The 25,834-nt window shown below is 42.2% G+C and overlaps 1 protein-coding gene across 10 annotated transcripts in view; it reads right to left on the reverse strand.

Moving 5' to 3' along the window:
* Positions 1 to 2,179: 2,179 nt before the first annotated feature.
* p2ry8 (P2Y receptor family member 8) overlaps positions 2,180 to 25,834 on the reverse strand; it is a 102,016-nt gene continuing 78,361 nt past the window's right edge. For 8 of the 10 annotated variants that reach the window (XM_063052951.1, XM_063052948.1, XM_063052949.1 and 5 more), the window contains exons 3-4: positions 15,755 to 15,885; positions 2,180 to 5,709 (exon numbers count right to left, since the gene is read on the reverse strand). In XM_063052951.1, the coding sequence (XP_062909021.1) occupies positions 4,592 to 5,644 (1,053 nt within the window). In that variant the 5' untranslated portion in view covers positions 5,645 to 5,709; positions 15,755 to 15,885 and the 3' untranslated portion in view covers positions 2,180 to 4,591. The remainder of the gene's footprint in view (positions 5,710 to 15,754; positions 15,886 to 25,834) is intronic. The other 2 variants (XM_063052956.1, XM_063052957.1) reach the window with 1 other exon arrangement.

The following is a 25,834-nucleotide window of genomic DNA, read 5'->3' on the forward strand; positions in this document are numbered from 1 at the left end:
TGGAGCTGATAAGATTTACAACCTTTTCCAGCTTCTTTCGGTCCTGTGCAGTAGCCCCCCTCTGTACCAGACAGTGACCCAGCCTGTCAGAATGTTCTCCACGGTATATCTATAGAAGTTTTTGAGTGTATTTGTTGACGTGCCAAATCTCTTCAAACTCCTAATAAAGTATAGCCGCTGTCTTGTCTACATTATGACTACATCGATATGTTGGGACCAGGTTAGATCCTCAGATATCTTGGCACTGAGGAACTTGAAGTGGCTCACTCTCTCCACTTCTGATCCCTCTATGAGGATTGGTATGTGCCAAAACAAATGTTATGGAAAAAGCAATGAAAATACTTTTATACAGAAAGAGATTGAGGACCTTCATTGCTGCTTTAAACACCAGCAGTGTAATCAGCACTAAATCAGTAAAATTGATGCATTATGGGAAGGGCTTTAGTTAACTGATCAAATCAAGTAAGGTGAGAACATCAGCTGATTCATGACTTCCTGTGGTTTGAGTAACTGGCTTCTTTTCACTGTGTCTTGTCACTTCATCCTTCACAAAATTCAGCACCAGCCTCTCCTTACACAGCAGTTCATCGACTTCCCCATCATCCATTCAGATTGACAACTCATTCCAGTTCATCAGGCATAAGGTGTACATGGTCTGACCTTGAAGGCAATGCATTAATCTCCATCTGAACATGACCTCTTCTCATTACTACCATCATGAGGAGGTACAGGAGCACACTCATTATTTTAGGACCAGCTTCTCCCCTCCATCATCAGATTTCTGAATGGTCCATGAACATATTGACACTACCTTGTTATTCCTCTTTGAGCACTATTCATGTATTTCTTTATGTGGTAACTCAAGGGTTATGCATTGTACTGCTGCCACAAATTAAGTCTTAGACACATCTATATAGCCAGGGTGCCCAAGAATTTTGCACAGTACTGTAGTAATTTTATGTTTTGCACTGTAACAGCTACAAAAATAAATTCATGACATACATGAGTGATGATAAACCTATTTCTGATATAGGTCTCCATTGTGGGCTGACAGTGGGAAGGGGGCAAGGAGAGGGGAATCATGGTTCGGTAAAGGGGAAGGGAGAGGTGAGGGAGTGGGAAGCACCAGAAGGACATTCTATAAATGGTCAATAAACAGATTGTTTGGAATTAAAATACTTTGCCTGGTAGCTCAGGGCTGGGTGTGTCTGTACCTGCATTACTCCCCATTTTGCTGCCACCAGTCCCACAAACCGCCACCCCCCCCCACCATGTTGCTCCACCCTCACCATTCCCAACATCCTTTGCTCCCACTAGGTTTACAAACTCACTCTCCACATTCCCAAATACAGTACTGTGCAAAAGTCTCAGATAACCCAGCTGCAGTATATATGTGCCTAAGCCTTGCCCAGAAGTGCATGTCAGTGACAATAAATATGATTATGATTCCGAGGAGGGTGATGTGCAGTATAAGCCTATTTTAACTTCCGTTGACAAAATGGAAGAAACCCATGGTTTAGTATCTCATTTGAAAGGTAAAACTTTTACAAAACAGTCCTCTTCCGGAATAATTGCTCTCTTCTCCAGGATGGGACACTGATCATACCTGCTTCTGATTCTTCAAGACATCTTCAAGCATGCATCTTAAAGGACCCCCATCACCCAGGATCCACCTTGTTCCCATTGTTACCACGAGGAAGGAGATGCAGAAGTCTAAAGGCACACACTCAGCAATTCAGGAACAGCTTCTTTCCCTCCGCCATCCAATTTCTGAATAGGCATTGAACCCACAAACACTACCTCACTACGTTTTTATTTCTATTTTTGCACTACTCATTTAATATACATAATGTACTTCAGTTTTTTCTATAATGGACTGCATTGTACTGCTGCTGCAAAGATAACAAATTTTACAATATACACCAGTGATATTAAACCTGATTCTGATTCTGACTCAAAACAAGATTAGTACTGAGACATCAAAGACATACCAAGGGAGAGGGCATTTGTGAAATATAGACACAGATATTCAGAGAGAGGTTACTCTTGTGTCTAGCCAATCTTCATGCTTAGTCCATCATACTATCACTGATGAAATAAATAAAAAAACACACAGCACTTCTATTTTTATAATATCAAAATAGTATTTATTTGAGACATAAAGAATATTGAAGCAGCATTGACAAGATCTAATGTGTAGGTGAAGACAAATAAGCAAACTATTAACAAGTGCAAGATAATCTACGACCACAGGAGGAACCAAGTTATCTATTCAGCCCTCCCTGTACATCCAATCATTGGTCTGCATTCCAAACAATATACATTCATTAATATTAATACTGTATCTGAATTGCTCCTTCAGAATTGATACCTTTCTTTCTGGAAGCTGAGTCAGTCAAAAGGAGCCAGTGAGAAATGCGCTAATTGACTTGGGGAAGCAAAATAGAAGGAGCCAGCTAACACATCAGATTCAGAGGAAATTAAATTTTGGGTTCTGTAGAGAGGTAGATTAAGGGAGATAAAACCATCATGACAATCAGAAGAGAGGGTGGTGAAGTGAATGGTAAAGGTTCATCCTGACCTTGTAAATCAGGTGAAATTTTGCTTCCCTGTCCCCTTAAATAATTATTTTACTCATTGGCTTGTTTTAATTCCAGTTCAACATTCTGCCCCATTCCAAAAGCCAAATTGAATGAGTGGCACAGGAATAGTGGCCCCAAATGAAAAATGGAGCCACTCCGATGCTATCCATTGGAAAATACAGGAGTTTGTACCAAGGAATGCAGAGGAAAAAGAACATCAAACAAAGATTAAAGTTTATTCTTGGAGTCAGGAATTTGACAATAATCTGATCTTTCTAGTGTTATAGCTATTCTTTTTTCTGTTGTTTTCAATGAGAAAGTCTCTCGCTTTTTATTTCTTTTCTTCAGTATCTATGGGAGTAAGAGAGCATCATAAAGCAGATAATGTGTGTGGTAGTAATGCATAAAACAAATATGGGTTGTAAGTCGTTATTTTTTTAATATTAAAAGCATATTTAAAACTATTGCCCGTAGTTCACATAACTTTGCCGACAATCTCCAGTGTCAAACTTGAAATGAATCTTAGGGTTGCAGATGGTGATACACAGGTACCTTGACAATAAAATTTACTTTGTTATACATTGGATAACAATATTTTTTATATTTCTATTGTAACTTGAGATATTTTTTGTATTGCACTATGCTGCTGCTACAAAACTTGTTTCACGACATATGTCAGTGATAATAAAACTGATTCTGTATTTTACCATCCTTTCGAGGAATGTATACCACATCATTACCACTCATACTGTTCATAGGTTTTACCTTTCGTCTCCCCAGATCTCCTGCCAATGTATTTAAATCTACACAGCTGCTTCTTAACTTTTGTGTCAATGGGAGCAAATCCCCATGATTTCTACTGACGCTTCATGACTTTGAACACCCTTTTGACTAGCATTTCACTAGGAAGATGCCCAACTTCACAACTGGATCTTCTCACGTCGTTATATTTTACTTGATGCAATTTTCACATCAGGGCGCATTGTGAATAGCAAACATTCACATTTATAAAGCAGCAGATGAAATGCACGACCATACTTGCCTAACCTATGTGCTGAAGCATTAGTTTAATTTGCAGTAACTTACTTTACTTTTGTTCGATTGTTCAGAATGCATGTCTTCTGCAATTTGTGCTTAAGTAACAGGGAAAGATATTTCAACTAGCTGGACTTTGCTGTGATGCAAAGTAATTCTATTAACATGCTCACACTGCTTCTGAAGGCTTGTATCTGAGAAATCCTGAGAACGACATTAACATGCCAAATAGTAAAATACCATAAAAGTCTGAAACCTGATTTTTAAAAACTGACAGAACTAAACTGCACAGCAGGTAAGGCTAACATCAGAAGGTGAAGTTAACTTTACATATCAGTCTTCATTTGTGTATAGCTTTTCATAAATTCTATTGTATTTCTTTATTTTCTATAAATGCCTGCAAGAAAATGAATCTTAAGGTAGTACATGATGCATTTTGATAATAAATTTATTTTGACAATGAGCCTTTTCCAAAATCCTTGATGCTTATTTAAGAATAGAGTGTTCCCAGCGTCTTCTCTCCCATTCTCTTAGGCAAGTGCCTTAAGTCCATGGTCCCACAGTTACATTCATCGTGATGTACTTTCTCAGATTCCATTAACAATGGCCTTCAATCACTGGCCAGGTTCTCACTGGAATCACTACATATTTTTCCCCCAAACCTCCTTTCTTCTTTCCCTGTAGAGGATGAGCCTCTTTCTTGTCACAGCGGCCACTGAGTGGGACCCTTGGCTGTAAACTGATGAAACCAGCCCTCTGATCTTGCTCAAATTATGCTAAATCTTGGAATTAACCTCAGGCACATATTTTTGGCATTTATCTACTTACTACCAGAACAGTTGGACAAATCCTCATTGGCATCATTGGTTTTGTTGCCGATAATTAAAGTTGTTAATCTGGGTAAATGATATTGCCCTCAGATTAATTTTATTTGGAGTTGGCACAGTATCAACCTTCCTTCTGCCACCTCTGGCCTACACTGATCCATTTGTTGTAGTCAGAGAAGCCTGCAACTCTAAAGCGGTGTGGTTTTGCCCTGATCTCATTGAGAGAATGCTCTCCCTTCTGTATTCAGTGAAACTTCCTTGACTTGAAGTGACTCTTAAATGCAAAAATGCTCTGAGCTTCTTGCGAAACTCCATGGATGCAAAGTAGTAGATAAAGGGGTCCAGGCAGCTATTAAGGCAGCTCAGGGTGAGAGTGATTTTGTAGGCACTATAAATGCCTTTCTCATAAAAGATGCGTTCGATTATGTGGGCCAGAAGGATGAAGTTGTTGGGGGTGAAACACGTTATGAACACTAAGAGCACAATTAATGCCAAACAAACTGCTCTCCGCTTTTGTATGTGACCATAAGACGTAGAGGTTTTGATCAACTTGGCAATGATTCGGATGTAGCAGTACACGGTGACGCAAAATGGAATCAGGAACAAAATTCCAAATAGGGTGAAAAGGAAAGCAGCCCAGGCTGCTTTGGAAGGAAGCATGTCTCTCTTCAGAACGTCAAAACATGTGGTAATATTCAGCTCATGAACCTTATAAGTCAAATCATTCATCTCCAGCGGCAGCAAGGTGATAAGAACAAGTGCCCACATCGCTAAGCAAATCAGAATGGCGTGCTTTGTTATCCGCCATCTCTTACATTGCATTGGTAGCACCACGCCCGAATAACGCTCCAAACTAATGCAAGTCATGGTTAAGATGGAGCAGTACATGTTGGCATAGAATAACACAGTGACCATACTACACAGGCTCGATCCAAAGGTCCAGTTGTTCCCTTTCCAATGGTACATGCTCTGGAAGGGCAAAAAGGCACCAAGTATCAGATCGGTGATGGTGAGGTTGATCATGAATATGATGGACGATGTCTTTGGTTGAGTTCGACAAAGCAGAAATAAAGAAAACCCATTCCCTGGCAAACTGATTGCAGCGACAATAAGGTAAAAGATAGGAAGGGTGTTCTTAATTGCCGGGTTTGAGAGCATTTCCAGAGTTTCATTGTCCAGTTTGTTTCCATTTGCCGTCATGCTGAAATGAACCAAACAGCCTCAGGAGTCCCTCAGCAGCGGCAATACGATGGTTTATCTTCCGACTAAGAAAGGAAAGGAAAGTGTGGTTAAAATATATTTCATAATCTCAAAAGAAAGCAATATTTTGCTGTTCACATGAGAAAAAAAATAATTATATCCACTTGGAACATTCAACTGGAAGACTCACTGATATTATTTATGATAGCGTGATGGTTAGCACAACACTTTACAGTACCAGTGACCTGGGTTAATTCCCATCCCTGCCTGTAGGGAGTTTGCATGCTCTCCGTGTGACCTCATGGTTTTTTTCCGTGTCCTCCGCTTTCCGCCCACAGTTCAAAGACTGCTGGTTAATTAGTCACTGCCAATTGTCCTGTGTTTAGCTAGGGTTCAATCTGGTGCTGCTGAGTGGTACAGACTGAAGGGCTGGAAGGGTCTATTCCACTCTGTATCTCAATAAATTAATAAATATTATTTGTCTATTATTACCTTTCATTTGTATTTGTACGATTTGCTGTCTTTTGCAAATTGGTTGTTTGTGTGTAGTTTTTTTTCCTCTGAATGCTGGGATTTTTTTTGTAATTATTATGAATGCCCACAAGAAACGAATCTCAGGATTGTATATGTGTACTTTGATAATAAATTTACTTTGAACTTTGATACTTCGAAGGGTGATTGCAAATGTGAAATGAATCATCGCAGCATTCAGCATCTCAAAATGGACAGGTATTTCTCCACTGTTCCCGAACCGAACACCTCCTACACATTTCAGCTGTTTTGCGCTCATTACTACACTAATCCTTTGCATTTATTGATGCCCCTCTGATGGTTGGGGTCAACCATGGACATTGTGTCCCAGCATGTGAATAAATTCCAGGATTGAAAGGCTTGTCATATGAGAGCATTTGATGGCTCTGGGACTAAATTCAGAAAGAATGAGGGGTGAGCTAATTGCAGCCTATCGTATGGTAAAAGGTCTTGATAGAGTGGATGTGGAGAGGATGTCTCCCATGGTGGGAGAGTCTAGGATCAGAGGACACAGCCTCAGAATAGAGGGGTGTCCTTTTAGTACAGAAATGGGCAGGAATTTCCTTAGCAGGGAGTGGTGAATCTGTGGAATTCTTTGTCACAAGTGGCTGTGGAGGTCGTCTTTATTTATATTTAAGGCAGAAGTTGACAGGTTCTTGATTGGTCAAGGAATGAAAGGATAGGGGAGAAGGCAGGAGCTGGGGCTCAGAGGAATAATGAATCAGCCATGATGAAATGGCGAGGCACACTTGATGGGTCAAATGGCCCAATTTTGCTCCTATATCTTACGGTCTAATGAGAATTGAATTGAATGGAATGGAATGGAATGATCTTTATTGTCATTATACATAGGTACAATGAAACTCTGTTTGGCTTCCTCTCAGGCAATTAAATAAAGCGGTAGATAAAAACAAGACAGTAATAGAAAAACAGTATTAAATAGATAAGTAGCAGAAAATAAATTGCAGCAGCACTAGATTATCATATTAATGCACAACCTGGTCCTTAACACTTCTAAATCAAAAGAGATGATCACTGACTTCAGGAGATCAAAGGACAGAGTACACACCGAGTACATACAGAGTAGTCTGAATTCAGCATGCATTCATTAAGGGGAAATCTATCCTGAAAAATCGGTCGGAATTCTTTAAGGAAGTCACAAGCAGTATAGACAAAGGAGAGTCAACGGACATTGTTTACTTGGATTTTCAGAAGGCTTTTGCTAAGTTGCCGCATCTTACATGATTGGAGTCCATAGTTTTACAGAAAAGCTACTACCATGGAAGATTGGCTGACTCTTGAATGCACCACTTCTACAAGATGTACTCTTGACCTCACAATCTACTTCATTATAATATCACATTTTATAATTTACCTGCACTGTACTTTCTCTGTAGCTTTTACACTTTATTCTACATTGATATTGTTTTCTTATTTTACCTCACTGCACTGTGTAATAATTTGATCTGTATAAACAGATTGCTAGATAAGCTTTGCACTGTATCTTGATCTATGTGACTGGATGTGAGAACTGTGTCCTCATTTCTCTGCAGCTTTGTTTTTGCAGAGCAGTTGCCATAACAGGCCATAATATATCCAGACAGAATGCAGTTTATGGTGAATCGACAACATTTGATAAGGGTTGATGGGAACATGCCGAATTTCTTTAGTCTCCTGAGGAAGTAGAGGTGTTGGTGAGCTTTCTGGGTTGCGACATCTTTTAATGAAGATCGCTGGCTTCACTCATAAAACTGTAAGACCATAACACACAAGAACAGAATTAGGCCATCCTGCCCATCAGTACAAAAGCTATTACACGAGGATTTCGGCAGCAGAGTTTTCGAACACAGTGCAGGATGGTACAGGAACAGGCCTGTTGGCCCAGAGTGTGCCAAACTAATGGATGCAGTACTCCAAATGCAGCCAAAGTAGATTTTTTTTATATAAAACTGTAACATAACATCCTGACCCTTGAAAATGCCTCAACTAAAGAAGGCTCACATGCTATCTGCCTTCTATACCACCCTATCAACCTGTGCAGCCACTTTCCTGGAGCTATGGACCTGGACCCCAAGATCTCTTTGCATAACAGCACTGCCTCGCCATTAATAATGTACATAGAACAATACAGCAACACAGCCTTGCCACGATGTTGTGCCAAACTTTTAATCTACTCTAACCCATCTCTTCTTCTTGGCCCTCCATTTTTCTATCATCTATGTGCCTATCTAAGAGTTCCTTAAATTTTCCTAATGTATCTCCCACTACCAACACAATGGCAGAGCATTCCACGCACTCACCTCTCCGTAAAAAAAACTGAACTCTGACATTGAAGCACCTTCAATAACTCCAAAGGACTGAAGTAGGGTAAATACTGAAAGGCTTTTATTCGCTGTACAATACGACCTCCACGGTGAGTGTCTGCCCCTGGACTGAGGGGGAGGGGCAAGGTAAAATCACCTTTATACAGGTGGGAGGAGCCACAAGGGCAGTCAGCAGAGCAGCGTGTCCAGACAGGTAACCCAATTACAACATATATATCGTTTACCACAGACATCCACCCCATACTTTCCTCCAATCACCGTCATATTAATTATTTAGCACTAGGGGAAAAGTATTTGGTTATCTACTCGATCAATGCCTCATACCACCTTGTATTCTTCAATCAAGTCACCTCTCAGAGAGAAAAGCCTCAGAGAGATACTCCCCCTTCTCCAGCCTTGTATCCCTTTTGTCTATCAACTTCCCAGCTCCTGGCTTCACCCTTCCCCCTCCTGTCTTCTCCTATCATTTCAGGTCTCCCCTCCCCTTCTCAAATCTCTTACTATCTCTTTTCTCCGTTAGTCCTGATGAAGGGTCTCGACCCAAAACGTCGACTGTACTTCTTCCTAGAGATGCCGCCTAACCTGCTGCGTTCCACCAGCATTTTGTGTGTGTTGCTTGAATTTCCAGCATCTGCAGATTTTCTTGTGTTTGCGTTCTACACATGGAACAGTATTTGCTTTCAAGGGAGATCATAAGCAGGTTACTGTCCGTCCAGCCTAGCCCAGGTCATTGATGTGAGCATTAAGGAGGAGTTTCACTTGAAGCTATCTGTTAGGTCTGTCATTTCTGAAATAAAAACTGCCCCTGTTCTCAAATGCAATACCTTTGCTGCACATTGAGATTTGGTTCAGATTCTTATCAATTGTAAACTTTTCTTTTTATCATTAACCACAAGTCTCTTCATCTGTGCAAATCTGAATGTCATCAAACCTAATGGCAGCTCTCTAGCAAGCTAAAATAATATTAAGGAAAGGAAAAATTTGCATTTACATATCACCTGCTGCACCACATCATTTTACAGCAGCGGTTGGTTTGAAGTGAGGACAAAGCATATGTTGGCCCTATTTTTTTTCTGATACATAGCTCATTAGTTTGTGCCAAATTATTATTCTGCCTAGTCTTATCGACCTGTACTCTCCATACCCCTCCCATCCATATACCTAACCAAACTTCTCTTAAATCTTGAAATTGAATCCGCATCCACCATTCCCGCTGCCAGCTTACTACACACTCTCACCACTCCCTGAGTGAAGGTTCCCCCTCAATTTCCCCTCAAGTATCTCCCAGCAATGATAATTTGCTCATACATTTCTATAATTTGTACATGAAGTGATAAATTTCAGTTTGTGCACCTCATTGAGACATTGTTCACAAGGAAAGGGGATGTGAGGATCACTAGCAAACTCAAGTGCAGGAATCACAGAGACTTCAGTGATTCAAACAAACAAAAGAATCCAGAAATTACCTAGTAAAACTAACAAGAGCTCAGGAAAACGCTACAAAATCTTGACGAACTGAAATCACTGACGATACACGAAAGAGCTCTGCCTGAGTTTCACCCGACAAGGAACCACAATCACCCAACAAAGAAGGGTTGGCACCGGCCCCTGAAGTACACCCTGGAGCACAAAGGAAACCTGGACATTGACATTACCATGCTAATTAAATTATTCCAAATTGAATACATGTGATAAAAAACAAAGGTTAACAATCTCCCTGATCCCAAAACGTAGTGAAAAACCAGATCTAATGCAAAGACAATTAGACATAAACAGCAGACAATGCAAGGCAAATCATGTGCATGATTTGACACTAAGAAAAGAGAAAATACAGTCCGCATACTAACTGAGAAAAAAAAGCTCTTTAAAAATTACCCTGGTTGTGACAGGGGAGGTGAAGTCAAAGTTTAATGTCTTGTTTGAATTTCAGACACATGAGTGTCAAATTCCCAGGGTGGAAATGGCTAAAACGATTTGAAGGTAATTGGAGGAAAATAGGGAGGTTTGTTAGAGATATATTATTTTAATTTTTTAAAATTTATTTTTATACAGAATGGTGGGTGCATGGAATGCCCTGTCGAGGTTGGTGGTAGAGGCAGATACGCTAGGGGCATTTAAGAAACTCTTAGATAGGTACATAGATGATAGGATAATGGAGGGCGATGTAAGAGGGAAGCTTAGATTAGTGTTAGAGTAGGATAAGAGGTTGGCACAAAATCGTGAGCAGAAAGGACCTGTTTAGTTCCGTTGTGTTCTACGTTCTATGTTAAGTTTGATGCTGAGATATCAACAACAGGAATTCTGCAGATGCTGGAAATTCAAGCAACACACATCAAAGTTGCTGGTGAACGCAGCAGGCCAAGCAGCATCTATAGGAAGAGGCGCAGTCGACGTTTCAGGCCGAGACCCTTCGTCAGGACTAACTGAAGGAAGAGTGAGTAAGGGATTTGAAAGTTGGAGGGGGAGGGGGAGATCCAAAATGATAGGAGAAGACAGGAGGGGGAGGGATAGAGCCGAAAGCTGGACAGGTGATAGGCAAAAGGGGATACGAGAGGATCATGGGACAGGAGGTCCGGGAAGAAAGACGGGGGGGGGGTGACCCAGAGGATGGGCAAGAGGTATATTCAGAGGGACAGAGGGAGAAAAAGGAGAGTGAGAGAAAGAATGTGTGCATAAAAATGAGTAACAGATGGGATACGAGGGGGAGGTGGGGCCTAGCGGAAGTTAGAGAAGTCAATGTTCATGCCATCAGGTTGGAGGCTACCCAGACGGAATATAAGGTGTTGTTCCTCCAACCTGAGTGTGGCTTCATCTTTACAGTAGAGGAGGCCGTGGATAGACATGTCAGAATGGGAATGGGATGTGGAAATAAAATGTGTGGCCACTGGGAGATCCTGCTTTCTCTGGCGGACAGAGCGTAGATGTTCAGCAAAGCGGTCTCCCAGTCTGCGTCGGGTCTCACCAATATATAAAAGGCCACATCGGGGGCACCAGACGCAGTATATCACCCCAGTCAACTCACAGGTGAAGTGATGCCTCACCTGGAAGGACTGTTTGGGGCCCTGAATGGTGGTAAGGGAGGAAGTGTAAGGGCATGTGTAGCACTTGTTCCTCTTACACGGATAAGTGCCAGGAGGGAGATCAGTGGGGAGGGATGGGGGGGACGAATGGACAAGGGAGTTGTGTAGGGAGCGATCCCTGCGGAATGCAGAGAGAGGGGGGGAGGGAAAGATGTGCTTAGTGGTGGGATCCCGTTGGAGGTGGCGGAAGTTACGGAGAATAATATGTTGGACCCGGAGGCTGGTGGGGTGGTAGGTGAGGACCAGGGGAACCCTATTCCTAGTGGAGTGGTGGGAGGATGGAGCGAGAGCAGATGTACGTGAAATGGGGGAGATGCGTTTAAGAGCAGAGTTGATAGTGGAGGAAGGGAAGCCCCTTTCTTTAAAAAATGAAGACATCTCCCTCGTCCTAGAATGAAAAGCCTCATCCTGAGAGCAGATGCGGCGGAGACGGAGGAATTGCGAGAAGGGGATGGCGTTTTTGCAAGAGACAGGGTGAGAAGAGGAATAGTCCAGATAGCTGTGAGAGTCAGTAGGCTTATAGTAGACATCAGTGGATAAGCTGTCTCCAGAGACAGCTCCCCCTCCTGTCTTCTCCTATCATTTTGCATCTTCCCCTCCCCCTCCAGCTTTCAAATCCCTTACTCACTCTTCCTTCAGTTAGTCCTGACGAAGGGTCTCGGCCTGAAACGTCGACTGCGCCTCTTCCTATAGATGCTGCTTGGCCTGCTGCGTTCACCAGCAACTATGATGTGTGTTGCTGAGATATCAGTCTGGTGCTGAGAGAATGCTGTATCATTGGCAGGTCCAATAAAAATGTAGCACTCCCCCATCATTGCACTGAAGTGTGATTATAACTCTGGAAATCAGGTGTCCAAGAGTGGACCCAAAACCGCACCTTCTCACCCAGAGGTTAGTGAGCCATAAACTAAGCTCGGAGCTTGGTTATAATTTGGTCATGGAGAGTTAGTAACAAAAAATAAAATAACATGCCTTTTTCTTTCATATTCTTTCATTTTTCTGCACCATTTCAGACTGGTCTCCAGCAGCAACAAAGTTGCATGAGACCATTAAACCCCAAATCATTATGTGCCGTATGATGTGGGTGATCATTACAATTTTTTTTCTACAGAAGTGGTTTGCCATTGCCGCCTTCTGTACAGCATCTTAACAAGATGGGTGACCCCAAATATTTCCACTACTCTTCAGGGATTGTCTGCCCGGTGTCTGTGGTCACAGAACCCGTACGTGATATGCACTAGCTGCTCATATAACCATCCACCACCTGCTCCCATAGCTTCACATGAACCTCATCCCCGGGGGGGAGGGTACGGCTAAGCAGATGCTACACCTTGCCCAAAGTTGACCTGCAGGCTAGAGAGGGAAAGAGCGCCTTACACCTCCTTTGGTAAAGATGTATCTCCAAAATCAGCTCTATTTACTGGCCTTGATTTGCATCATTTGATATTCTCAGTTAGCCAAACAGAAAAAACAGTCAATTCCAGTGTTCATGTTTTTGGTTTCTCTAACCACGACATACTGTACTTGGGCTGAGGGAAGCATATTTCCACAAACCTCTGCATGAAGGTGGGTTATAGGGTCAATTTGTCCATGCAGAAGAAGATGTCTTGAGCCAGTCCTATTACCTGCATTTGGCCTATCTCTCTCTTCTAAGCCTTTCCGATCCATGTATCTGTCCACACGTCTACTAAGTGTTCTAAATCTATCATCAGAGATCCCCACCACCTGGGCCATGCTCCTTCCTGCTGCTGCCATCAGGTAGAAGGTACAAAAGCCTCAAGACTTGCACCACCAGGTTCAAGAACAGTTACTACCCACAACCATCAGGCTCCTGAACAAAAGAGGATAACTACACTCACTTGCCCATCCATTGAGATGTTCCTGCAACCAATGACCTCACGTTATCTTGTTATTTCATGCTCTTGTTATTTATTGTTATTTATTTATATTTGCCTTTGCACAGTTTACTGTCTTGGGCATTCTGGTTATCAATGACCACGTTACAGCTACTATTCCACAGATTTGCTGAGTATGCCCACAGGAAAATGAATCTCAGGGTTGTATGTGGTGATATACATATACTTTGATAATAAATTTGATTTTGAACTTTGCCTCCTCCATTTCCTCTGGCAGTTCATTCCATGTACCCACTGCAATCTGTTTGAAAAACTACTCACTCAAACCCATGTTAAACTTTTTGTCTCTCACCTAAAACCTGTGCTTCCAGTTTTGAACTCTGCTAGACTAACTAATCAAGAATCTATCAACTTAATGTCCACAGCAATCTGTGGCAATGAATTCCACAGATTCACCACTATCTGGCTAAAGAAATTCCTCCTCATCTCCATTCTAAATGGACATCCATCTATTCTGAGGCTGGGTCCTCTGGTCTTAGACACCCCCACCATAAGAAGCATCCTCTCCACATACACTCTATCGAGGCCTTTCAACATTTGATAGTTACAATCTGATTCCACTTCATTCTTTTCAATTCCAGCGGATACAGGCCCAGAGCCATCAAACATTCTTCACGTGATAACCTATTCAATCCTGGAATCATTTCTGTGAACCTCCCTTGAATTCTCTACAATGTCACCAAATCCTTCTTAAATAAGGAGCCCAAAACTACTCTCAATACTCCAAGTGAGGTCTCACCAGTGCCTTAAAAAGCTTCAACATTACATGCTTGCTTCTACATTCTAGCTCTCTCAAAATTAATGTTAACATTGTATTTGGCTTCTTTGCTGCCGACTCAACCTGCAAATTATTCTTTAGGGAATTCTGCTCAAGGACTCCCAAGTCCCTTTGCACCTCAGATTTAATTTTTTTTAAATTTAGAGAATAGTCTACGCTCTTATTCCTTGTACCAAAGTGCATGACCATACACTTGCCAACATTTTTTAGTGGTCCAATCTTGCCTCACTTTTACACTTTAGATAACTGTAACTTTATATTCTATCTTTTCCTCTATGACTTTCTAGTTGCCTCCATTAGTTTTTTTTACAGCTTCTTAATCATCTATTTTCTCAATAAATTTTAAAATGCATCCTCTCTTTGGCTTTTATGTTGGCTTTGACTTTTCTTGGTCAGCAATGGTTGTGTCATTCTGCCTTTAGAATACTTCTTCTTTGGGATATATCTAATGCTCCCAGAAACTCCAGCCATCATCGCTGCTAGTGTTCCCTTGCAATCAATTTTGGCCAACTCATCTCTCATTCCTCTGTATTTTCCTTTATTCCACTGCAATACTGATACATCTGACTTTAGCTTCTCCTTCTCAAATTGCAAGGTGTGTTCTATCATATTATGATCACTGGCTCTTAAGAGTTCCTTTACCTTAAGCTCTCTAATCAATTCCAGTTCATTGCACAACACTCAACCATGAGCTGCTCTAAAAAGCCATCTTATAAGCATCCTAGAAATTCCTTGTCTTGGGATCCTGCACAAATCTGATTTGCCCAATCTACCGGTATGTTAAAATCCCACATGACTCTTGTAACATTGCCCTTTTAACATTCATTTTCTATCTCCCATTGTAATTTGTAGACCACATCTTTGCTACCATTTGGAAGTCTGTAAATACCTCCCATCAGGGTTCTTTTACCCTTGCAGTTATTTAGCTCTATCCATGATTCTACACCTTCAGATTGTATGTTACCCCTTTCTATTGATTTGAATTTCTTCTATTTTTTTAAAAACCAACAGAGCCACCGCACCCTCTCTGCCTATCTTCCTGTCCTTTCGCTACAATCTGTATCCTTGGACGTTAAGCTCCCCGCTATCAGCTTCTTTCTGTATTCTGTACATATACAAGTTGACTTAAAGAACATCTATGACATACAGTTAAATATACAATAGTATAATAATGCTTCTGGCACTGCTATAATTAATGTGAAATGAGTTGTCGCAGTATGTTCAGAAGGGGGAAAAAGCTGTCACCCAGCTGAACAGTCCTTGTTCTGCGGTACTTTCTGCTTGATGGCCGGAGGTCATAGAGATTGTGAGATGGAAGGGAGGAGTCCTGAACAATTCTGAGGGCTCCCCTCCTGCTCTGCCAAATGGACTGACTATTCTTGATCTATGACTTCACCACCCCATCTGAAACCCTTTCCCTAAGCTATCCCCCAACTGCTAAAGCACATTCCCCTCCAAGGATAAATAAACATGATATATACCTTGTGATTTTCTTTCAGAAAGGTCCGCGGTAATTCAAACCCCCTGCAATTTCCAGAGGACAAGCAACGCTGTTGCTTAAGCTGCTTTCATCTGTTTGACACTCTTCACACTAACTGTCATTGCAACGATTCTGTAAGATAGAAATATCACTTTTAGTCATTTAGGTATTTAACTGCGAGTTAAATATGACGGTGTCGTTTTATTTTTAGTCTTAGATTCAGAAGATTCTGCATGTTGCTGCTGTGTCAGGTTTACCAGAGCAGCGTGGTGGTATTGCAACTGTCACTTTTTAGATGACTCAGCTCGGACAGATGTGACTGAAGGGACAGAATTTCCCCAGTGCCTCAGGTAGCAGGAGACTCAACAGCATCCGGAACATTAGAAGTTACAAATGCCGGGGTTACTCAACTGGTCAATGTTCAAAGAATATCAAACTTCATACATGTCACCAAATACAACCCTGAGATTTGTTTTCTTGCAGGCATTCTCAGTAAATCCAATAAAGATAATAGAGTCAATGTAAGACTGCACCCAACAAGACAGACAACCAATGGTTGCAAATAGAAAAGAATAATAAATAAGTGATAAAATATCGAGAACATGAGATGAAGGTTCCTCGAAAGTGAGTCCAGTTCAGTGACGGGGGCGAGTGAAGTTGAGTGACGTTATTCCCTCTGGTTCAAGAGCCTGATGGTTGAGGGGTAATAACTTTTCCTGAACCTGGTGGTGCGAGTCCTGAAGCTCCTGTACCTTCTTTCTGTTTGTAGCAGTGAGAAGCAAGCATGAACTGGATGGTGGGAGTTGCTGATGAATAATATGAATCAGACTGAAATATCTGAAATGTAATGATTCACTTTCTGGGAACTGTGAAAGACTTCCCAGATATCATAGCTGATAAATTTACACACTTTACAGAAATGCTAGCTGTCCTTTCTTGCCTCAAGCTATATTTTCTAAGTCTTTCTGTTTGCAAATGTGTTCATCTGTAATAATTTAGTATACATACTTTGACAATATATGTACATCAAATTTAAATACTATGTTCCTGTGATGCTGCTGCAGGTTTTTTCATTACTCTTGTGCATTCATGTACTTGTGTTATATAGCAATAAACTCGACTTCAAAATTTGACATAAGCATCAGAAATTCTGCAGTTGCTGGAAATCCAGAGTAGCACACATAAAAATCTGGAGGATCTCAACAAGTCAGACAGCATCTGTGGAGAGGAATAAACTGTCAATGTTTTGGGCCAAGGCCCTTCAACGGGACTGGAAAGGAAGGGGGAAGAAAACAGAATAAGAAAGTAGGGTGAAGGGAAGGAACACAAGCTATCAGGTGATAGATAAAACAGGTGGTGAGAAGGAAGATGGGGGCGGGGACATGAAATAAGAAGCTGGAAAGTGATGGGTGGAAAAGGTAAAGGGCTGAAGAAGGAATCACCCTGTCCTGCACTGGTACAGAGCAGTAGCACCATTCTACCATCTACTAAGACAATGAGATATACAGCACACAAACAGGCCCTTCAACCCATCTTTCCATGTCTGGATCTAGGATAGACTCATATTCGGCCCATATCTCCCTAAACCAGGGGTTAACAACCTTTTTTATGTGCCATGGATCCCAACAAATAACCCAGGTGTCCGTGGACCCCGGGTTGGGAACCGCTGCTCTAAACCATGTACCTGTCCAAATGTCTTTGAAAATGTTACACCTGCATCGCCCACATCCTTCCATGTACTGATCACACTCTATCCTGTGTTTGCAGGACATTCCATGGGTTTTGGTTGGGGTAGGAGGGAGGAAAAGGGTTTGTTTTGCTGCTACACACACACACAAAATGCTGGAGGAACTCAGCAGGTTAGGCTGTGGAGAAAAATAAACAGTCCATGTCCTGGGTTGACACCCTTCATTATTTCATCTTCTTCCCCCGCCCATCCTCTCCTGTCCTGATGAAGGGTCTTGGCCCAAAATATCGATTGTTTATTCCTCTCCAGTGATGCTGCCCAAGCTGCTGGGTTCCTCCAGCATTTTGAGTGTGTAATACTGGATTTCTAGCGTAGGCAGAATCTGTTGTGTTTTTGGTTTAGCTGGTGCTTGTTGTGTTCTGTGTTATTTCACTGAGCATTGTTATCATGCTATGTTGGCACCGGTTTGTGTGGCTGCTTTCAGCACATCTTTGGGTTTTGCTGGTTGTTAACACAAACAACTTATTTCACTGTATGCTTCAAAGAAAGCATGATGAACAAACAAATCTGAATCCTTTGGTGAAACCATTTTCCCTTGGATTTCTATTAAATCCCTCCCCTCTCACCAGAAACCTATGTCCCTCATTATTTTATACACCACTGAAAGATCACATCTCACTTTGCTACATTTCAATGAATAAAATACCACGCCTGCTCAGTTGCTCTCTACAATTCAGTTCCTCGAGTCCTGACACTATCCTCGTAATCTCCTCTGACCCATCTCAATCTACTGGCATCTTTCCTGTAACAGGGAGGCCAAACCTGAACACAAAAGTTCACTGTACTTACTGACCTACATTGTTCTGATACTACTTCCTAAACTTACAACTTCTGCTACTATCAAAGGTGGCAAAGGTGGAAAATTACAACCTGCAGCTTCCTCTCCACATTACACACAATCTGCTCTACCACCGATTCTATGACCCATGGACTCTCTTTCAGAAACTCATTACAACTCGTGCTCTGGGGATTATTTTTATTTCAGCAGTTTCTCTTCTCTGGCACATTGGTTGTTTATCAGCAACACACATCGAAGTTGCTAGTGAACACAACAGGCCAGGCAGCATCTCTAGGAAGAGGTACAGTCGACGTTTCAGGCCGAGACCCTTCGTCAGGACTAACTGAAGGAAGAGCTAGTAAGAGATTTGAAAGTGGGAGGGGGAGGGGGAGATCCGAAATGATAGGAGAAGACAGGAGGGGGAGGGATGGAGCCAAGAGCTGGACAGGTGATTGACAAAAGGGATATGAGAGGATCATGGGACAGGAGGCCCAGGGAGAAAGAAAAGGTGGGGTAGGAAACCCAGAGGATGGGAAAGGGGTATAGTGACAGGGACAGAGGGAGAAAGAGGAGAGAGAGAGAAAGAATGTGTGTATAAAAATAAATAATGGATGGGGTACGAGGTGGAGGTGGGGCATTAGCGGAAGTTTGATAAGTCAACATTCATGCCATCAGGTTGGAGGCTACCCAGACGGAATATAAGGTGTTGTTCCTCCAACCTGAATGTGGCTTCATCTTTACAGTAGAGGAGGCTGTGGATAGGCATATCAGGATGGGAATGGGATGTGGAATTAAAATGTGTGGCCACTGGGAGATCCTGCTTTCTCTGGCAGACAGAGCGTAGGTGTTCAGCGAAACGATCTCCCCATTCCCATTCTGATATGTCTATCCACGGCCTCCTCTACTGTAAAGATGAAGGAACACTCAGGTTGGAGGAACAACACCTTATATTCAGACTGGGTAGCCTCCAACCTGATGGCATGAACATTGACTTCTCAAACTTTCGCTAATGCCCCATCTCCCCCTTGTACCCCATCCATTATTTATCTATATACACACATTCTTACTCTCTCTCCTTTTTCTCCCTCTGTCCCTCTGACTATACCCCTTGCCCATCCTCTGGGTTTTTCCCCCCACCTTTTCTTTCTCCCTGGGCCTCCTGTCCCATGATCCTCTCATATCCCTTTTGCCAATCACCTGTCCAACTCTTGGCTCTATCCCTCCCCCTCCTGTCTTCTCCTATCATTTTGGATCTCCTTCTCCCCCTCCCCCTCGCACTTTCAAATCTCTTACTAGCTATTCTTTCAGTTAGTCTGACGAAGGGTCTCGGCCCGAAACGTCAACTGTACCTCTTCCTAGAGATGCTGCCCGGCCTGCTGCGTTCACTAGCAACTTTGATGTGTGTTACTTGAATTTCCAGCATCTGCAGATTTCCTTGTGGTTGTTTATCAGTCTTTGTTTATGTGCATTTTTTCCACAAAATTCTATTGTATTTGTTTATTTTCCTGTAAACACTAAGAAAATGAATCTCAAGGTAATACGTGGTAACATATATGTACAGAACTTTGATAATAAATTTACCTTGAACCATGACTTGAAATTACATCACAAGTTCTTCAAGTCCACTGGATCTAAATCTTGGAACAGTGTTGTGGTGCACTTTCAGCAAAATAAATGAAGTACTTCAAAAATGTGGCTGACCACCAGTTTCTTGGGTAGTGAAGGATAAAAATAGATACATATCTTGTGACTAATACCCATGTTGCAATAAACAATGAAAAGAAACAGTTTTTAATTGGAGGAAATGCAACATAGATTCACCAGAACACTAAGTGGACACTAAGTACTTTAGTAAAAGCAGCGGTCCCCAACCACCGGGCCGCAAAGCATGTGCTACCGGGCCGCGAGGAAACGATATGAGTCAGCTGTACCTTTCCTCATTCCCTGTCGCGCACTGTTGAACTTGAACATAGGGTTGCCAACTACCCCGTATTTGCCGGGACATCCCGTATATTGGGTTAAATTGGTTTGTCCTGTATTTCCCGTGCTAAGGTAGAGCGTTCCTATGAAACCTTCCGTGCCAAAATGGCGTGAAGCGCAGAAGCAATTACCATTAATTTATATTGGAAAAATTTTTGAGCATTCCCAGACCCAAGAAATAACCCAACAAATCATACCAAATAACACATAAAACCGAAAGTAAGTAACACTAACATATAGTAAAAGCAGTAATGATATGGTAAATACACAGCCTATATAAAGTAGAAATAATGTATGTACAGTGTAGTCGGGAAGATGAAGGCAAAACCGAGAAAATCAGCACGTATGCGCGTGCACACATTAGATGCGCACGTCATGCATGTGCACACAGGTGCCCGCAGAAGGCTTCATGGTCATGGTGGTCTTTCTCGGAGTGAACATAAATGTCCCGTATTTGACTGCTACTTTTGTCCCTTATTTGAGAGTGAGAAAGTTGGCAACCCTAACTGTAAAAGACATGTTGAGGTGAGTTTAAACCTACTTGAACACTCCCCCTCCCCCCGCCCAGGCCGTCCGGTCGGCAAGAATATTGTCAATATTAAACAGGTCCGCAGTGCAAAAAGGTTGGGGCCCCCTGGGTAACAGCAGAAATTATACAACCCAATGTTGCAACACTGCAGCTTGGAAGGTGAATGGAGTGACTTATTGAGAGCTGTCAGGTTTTTTAGGGGGATACGCCACAGGCTCATCAATTCCTCCCAACTGATATATTCCAACCATGGACACTTTCTAAACTTCTCACTGCCTTAGTAAAGCAGCCAACATAATCAAGAGACCATAAAACCCCATAAGCTTATGGCTAATTTATTTTCCCCTCTCAATCCTATTCTTACAACTTCTCCCTGTAACATCCTCTCCATGTCTTTCAGTATTTGGTGGGTGATAATGAGATTCCCTCCTCATTCTTCTAAACCCCAGGAAGTATAGGGCAAGAACTATCAAACGCTCCTTTCATTCATTCACATAAACCTCCTCTGGGCCCTCTCCAACACCAGCACATTCTTTCTTAGATACATGGCCTAAAACTCTCCAAGTGCAGTCTGACCACTGCCTCACAGTCTCATCTTTGCATCCTTGTTTGGAACCAAAACCTCGGCCATCCTGGGTATTGTCACTCCTCCTGCCACCCACCCCCCATTCCTGATAGGCAGAAAATACAATAAGTTGTAAGCTGGTGCCAGAGGGTCAAGGACAACTTCTATTCTGTTCAGTTATAAGACTAATCAATAGTCCCCTAGCAAGATAGAAAAGACAGCCTCACAATTTACCTCATTATAGCTTTGCACCTTATTGTCTGGCTGCACTGCACCCTCTCTGTAGCATCTTATTCTGCATTCCATTATTGCTTTCCCTTATGCTCTCAGTGTACAGTTATAATGAAATGTTCTGTACAGATGGCATGCAAAACAAAGTTCTTTCAGTGCACCCCAATGCACGTAACAATAATGAACTAATTTATCAATTTATCACTGGGATTCAGTGACGTCCTCAGCCAAGATCAAGCTCGTAAGTACAACAAACTAAATAGAATGCTGTTTCCACCTATCAGGAACTTACTTTAGTCAACCTATAGTTGCTTTTCTAGAAACCAATTTGATTGAGGTGGATGTAGAATCATAGAAATTTAGGACTTGGAGTGAGACCATTCAGCACATTCAGCTTCCTACAAAGCGAAACCTAATAGCATGAATGGCGGCGATGCTTCACGACCAGATGAACTCAATGCCTTCTATGCACACTTTGAAAGGGAGAACACATCTACGGCTGTGAAGATCCCTGCTGCACCTGATGACCCTGTGATCTCTGCCTCAGTCGCCAATGTTAGGCTGTCTTTAAAGAGAATGAGCCCTCGCAAGGTGGAAGGTCCCAATGGAGTAACTGGTAAGGCTTTGAAAACCTGTACCAACCAACTAGCAGGGGTATTCAAGGCCATTTTCAAACTCTCACTCCTACGAGCAGAAGTTCCCACATGTTTCAAAAAGGCAACAATTATACCAGTGCCTAAGAAGAAGAATGTGGGCTGCTTTGATGACTATCGCCCGGTAGCACTCACATCGACAGTGATGAAATGCTTTGAGAGGTTGGTCATGACTAGACTGAACTCCTGCCTCAGCAAGGACCTGGACCCATTGCAATTTGGCTATCACCACAATAGTCAACAGCAGACGCAATCTCAATGGCTCTTCACACAGCTTTAGACCACCTGGACAATACAAACACCTACGTCAGGATGCTGTTCATTGACAAGAGCTCAGCATTTAATACCATCATTTCCACAATCCTGGTTGAGAAGTTGCCGAACCTGGGCCTCTGTACCTCCCTCTGCAATTGGATCCTTGACTTCCCAACCAGAAGACCACAATCTGTGCAGATTGGTGATAACATATCCTTGCTGACGATCAACACTGGCACACCTCAGGGGTGTGTGCTCAACCCACTGCTCTACTCTCTGTATACACACGACTGTGTGGCTAGCCATAGCTCAAATACCATCTATAAATTTACTGACAATACAACCATTATTGGTAGAATCTCAGGTGGTGACAAGAGGGTGTACAGGAGTGAGATATGTCAACTAGTGGAGTAGTGCCACAGCAACAACCTGGCACTCAACGTCAGTAAGACAAAAGACCTGATTGTGGACTTCAGGATGGGGAAAAAAATGAAAAAACACATACCAATCCTCAGAGGGATCAGAAGTAGAGAGAGTGAGCAGCTTCAAGCTCTTGGGTGTCAAGATCTCCATGGATCTAACCTGGTCCTAACATATCAATGTAGTTATAAAGAAGGCAAGACAGCGGCTATACTTTATTAAGAGCTTGAAGAGATTTGGTACGTCAACAAATACACCCAAAAACGTCTATACGTATTTGTACCATGGAGAGCATTCTGACATTTACTTGTTTATTTATTATTATTATTATTTTATTTTTTATTTTTTCTTCTCGATTATGTATTACATTGAACTGCTGCTGCTAAGTTAACAAATTTCATGTCACATGCCAGTGATAATAAGATCGGCGGGAGGAGAGAGAGCAGCGCGCCGCATGTGCGCAGCCCATCGGTGAAAAATGATATTGTATCCGTTAAATAGGGGCCGTGGACAATTCTGATTTGATGGAGATGGACATGAAAGCACAGAGGAACACCTGGAGAAATTTCTGAAATGCTCATTCGCTGCTGTCGTTACTGCGCGGTCAGGAATCTTCTGGAGGGAAGGCCTCAAAATCCCCGGCTTTGCCTGCTGTTGGCAAGCGAGATTGAGGTCGAATCGTTCGGACAGAGATGGTGCTCAGTACTCGGTGTCGGAGAGCTGATTCGGAGGCTCGAAGTTTTCGGATGACTAGAGATGGATTGTGGTCGGGCATGGCAGGGAAAGTTTTTCTTCCTTCTCCCGTCTGTGTGAGATATGAGACATCTGAGAGACTTTGAACTTTTTACTGTGCTCATGGACTTCCTCATCAAGTTATTGTATTGTTGCACTGTTGTAACTATATGTTATAATTATGTGGTTTTGTCAGTTTTTTCAGTTTTGGTCTGTCCTGTGTTTTGTGTTTCACACCAGAGAAAATATTCTATCATTTCATAATGCATGCATTACTAAATGACGATAAAGGAGGACTGCGTGTCTTCATATTCTAATCTAAAAAATCTGATTCTGATTCCTTAGCCAAACATCACCTGGTTGAGTGATGTTGAAACAACAACCTTGTAGTCAATGTCAGCAAGACCTAACAATTGATTGTGGACTTCAGGAAGGGGAAAGTCAAGGAAACAGTCCTCATCGAGGGATCAGCAGTGGAAAGGGTGGGCATTTTCAAGTTCCTAGGTGTCAACATCACTGAGGATCTATCCTAGGCCCAACATATTGATGTAATCACAGTGAAGCAAAACAAGTATCTATATTTCATCAGGAGTTTGAGAGGACTTGGTGTGCTACCAGAAACTTGCAAATTTCTGTGTTCACTTCTGGTCACCTCACTACAGGAAGGCTGTGGAAGCCATAGAAAGGGTGCAGAGGAGAATATTCTAACTCACTGCATCACCATCTGAAATGGAGGGGCCACTATACAGGATTAGAAAAAAGCTACAAGATCTCAGTCAGCTTAATCGTAGGCACCAGACGTCCCGGCATAGAGGACATCTTCAAAAGGCGGCATTTGTCATTAAAGATCCTTCTTTTCATTGCTACCATCAAATTGGAGGTACAGGAGACTGAAGACACACACTCAACACTTTAGGAGCAGCTTCTACCCAGTACTATTCTATTACTGAATGAACGATGGACCGAAGTACATTACCTTGTCTTTTTCTTTTTTGCTCTCTTTTTGTGCTACATATTTAACTAAATTGCCACATAACCCCAAATTTTACAAAATAGGCCATTGATATTAAACCTGACTCTGATTCTGAAAGGATTTATATGCAGTGAACATACAAGAGCTTCTGCGGATGCTGGAAATCTTGAGCAACATAAACAAAATGCTGCAGGATCTCAGCAGGTCAGGCAGCATCTATGGAGTGGAATAAAGAGTCAAAGTCTGGGGCTGAGACCAGTGGTGAGAATGTCACTAAAATTCACTAAACTGGCTCCAGGGAGACAAAGTTTACCTTGTACTCTTTAATGTTCAGAAAAATAAAAGGAGCAAGAGGATAATACGTGAAAGAATAGGACCTATCAAGTGTGACAGTGGGGAAGTATGTATGGAACCAGAGGAAATAGCAGAAGATCTTAATGAATACTTTACTTCAGTATTCACTGTGGAAAAGGATCTTGGTGATTGTAGTGATGATTTGCAGCAGACTGAAAAGCTTGAGCATGTAGATATTAAGAAAGAGGATGTGCTGGAGCTTTTGGAAAGCATCAAGTTGGAAAAGTCGCCGGGACTGGATGAGATGTACCACAGGCTACTGTGAGAGCAAGGGAGGAGATTGCTGAGTCTCTGGCAATGATCTTTGCATCATCAATGAGGATGGGAGAGGTTCCGGAGCATTGGAAGGTTGTGGATATTGTTCCTTTATTCAAGAAAGGGAGTAGAGAAAACCCAGGAAATTATAGACCAGTGAGTTTTACCTCAGTGGTTGGTAAGTTGATGGAGAAGATCCTGAGAGACAGGATTATGAACATTTGGAGAGGTATAATTTGATTAGGAATAGTCAGCATGGCTTTGTCAAGAGCAGGTCATGCCTTATGAGCCTGATTGAATTTTTTGAGGATGTGACTAAACACATTGATGAAGGAAGAGCAGTAGACGTAGTGTATATGGATTTCAGCAAGGCATTTGATAAGGTACCTCATGCAAGGCATTTTAATAAGGTAAGGAGGCATTAGATCCAAGGGGACATTGCTTTGTGGATCCAGAACTGGCTTGCCCACAGAAGGCAAAGAGTGGTTGTCGACTGGTCATGTTCCACATGGAGGTCGGTCACCAGTGGTGTGCTTCAGGGATCTGTTCTGGGACCCTTACTCTTCGTGATTTTTATAAATGACCTGGATGAGGAAGTGGAGGGATGGG

The sequence above is a fragment of the Mobula hypostoma genome, chromosome 7 (assembly GCF_963921235.1).
Source record: "Mobula hypostoma chromosome 7, sMobHyp1.1, whole genome shotgun sequence".
Lineage (NCBI taxonomy): Eukaryota > Metazoa > Chordata > Chondrichthyes > Myliobatiformes > Myliobatidae > Mobula > Mobula hypostoma.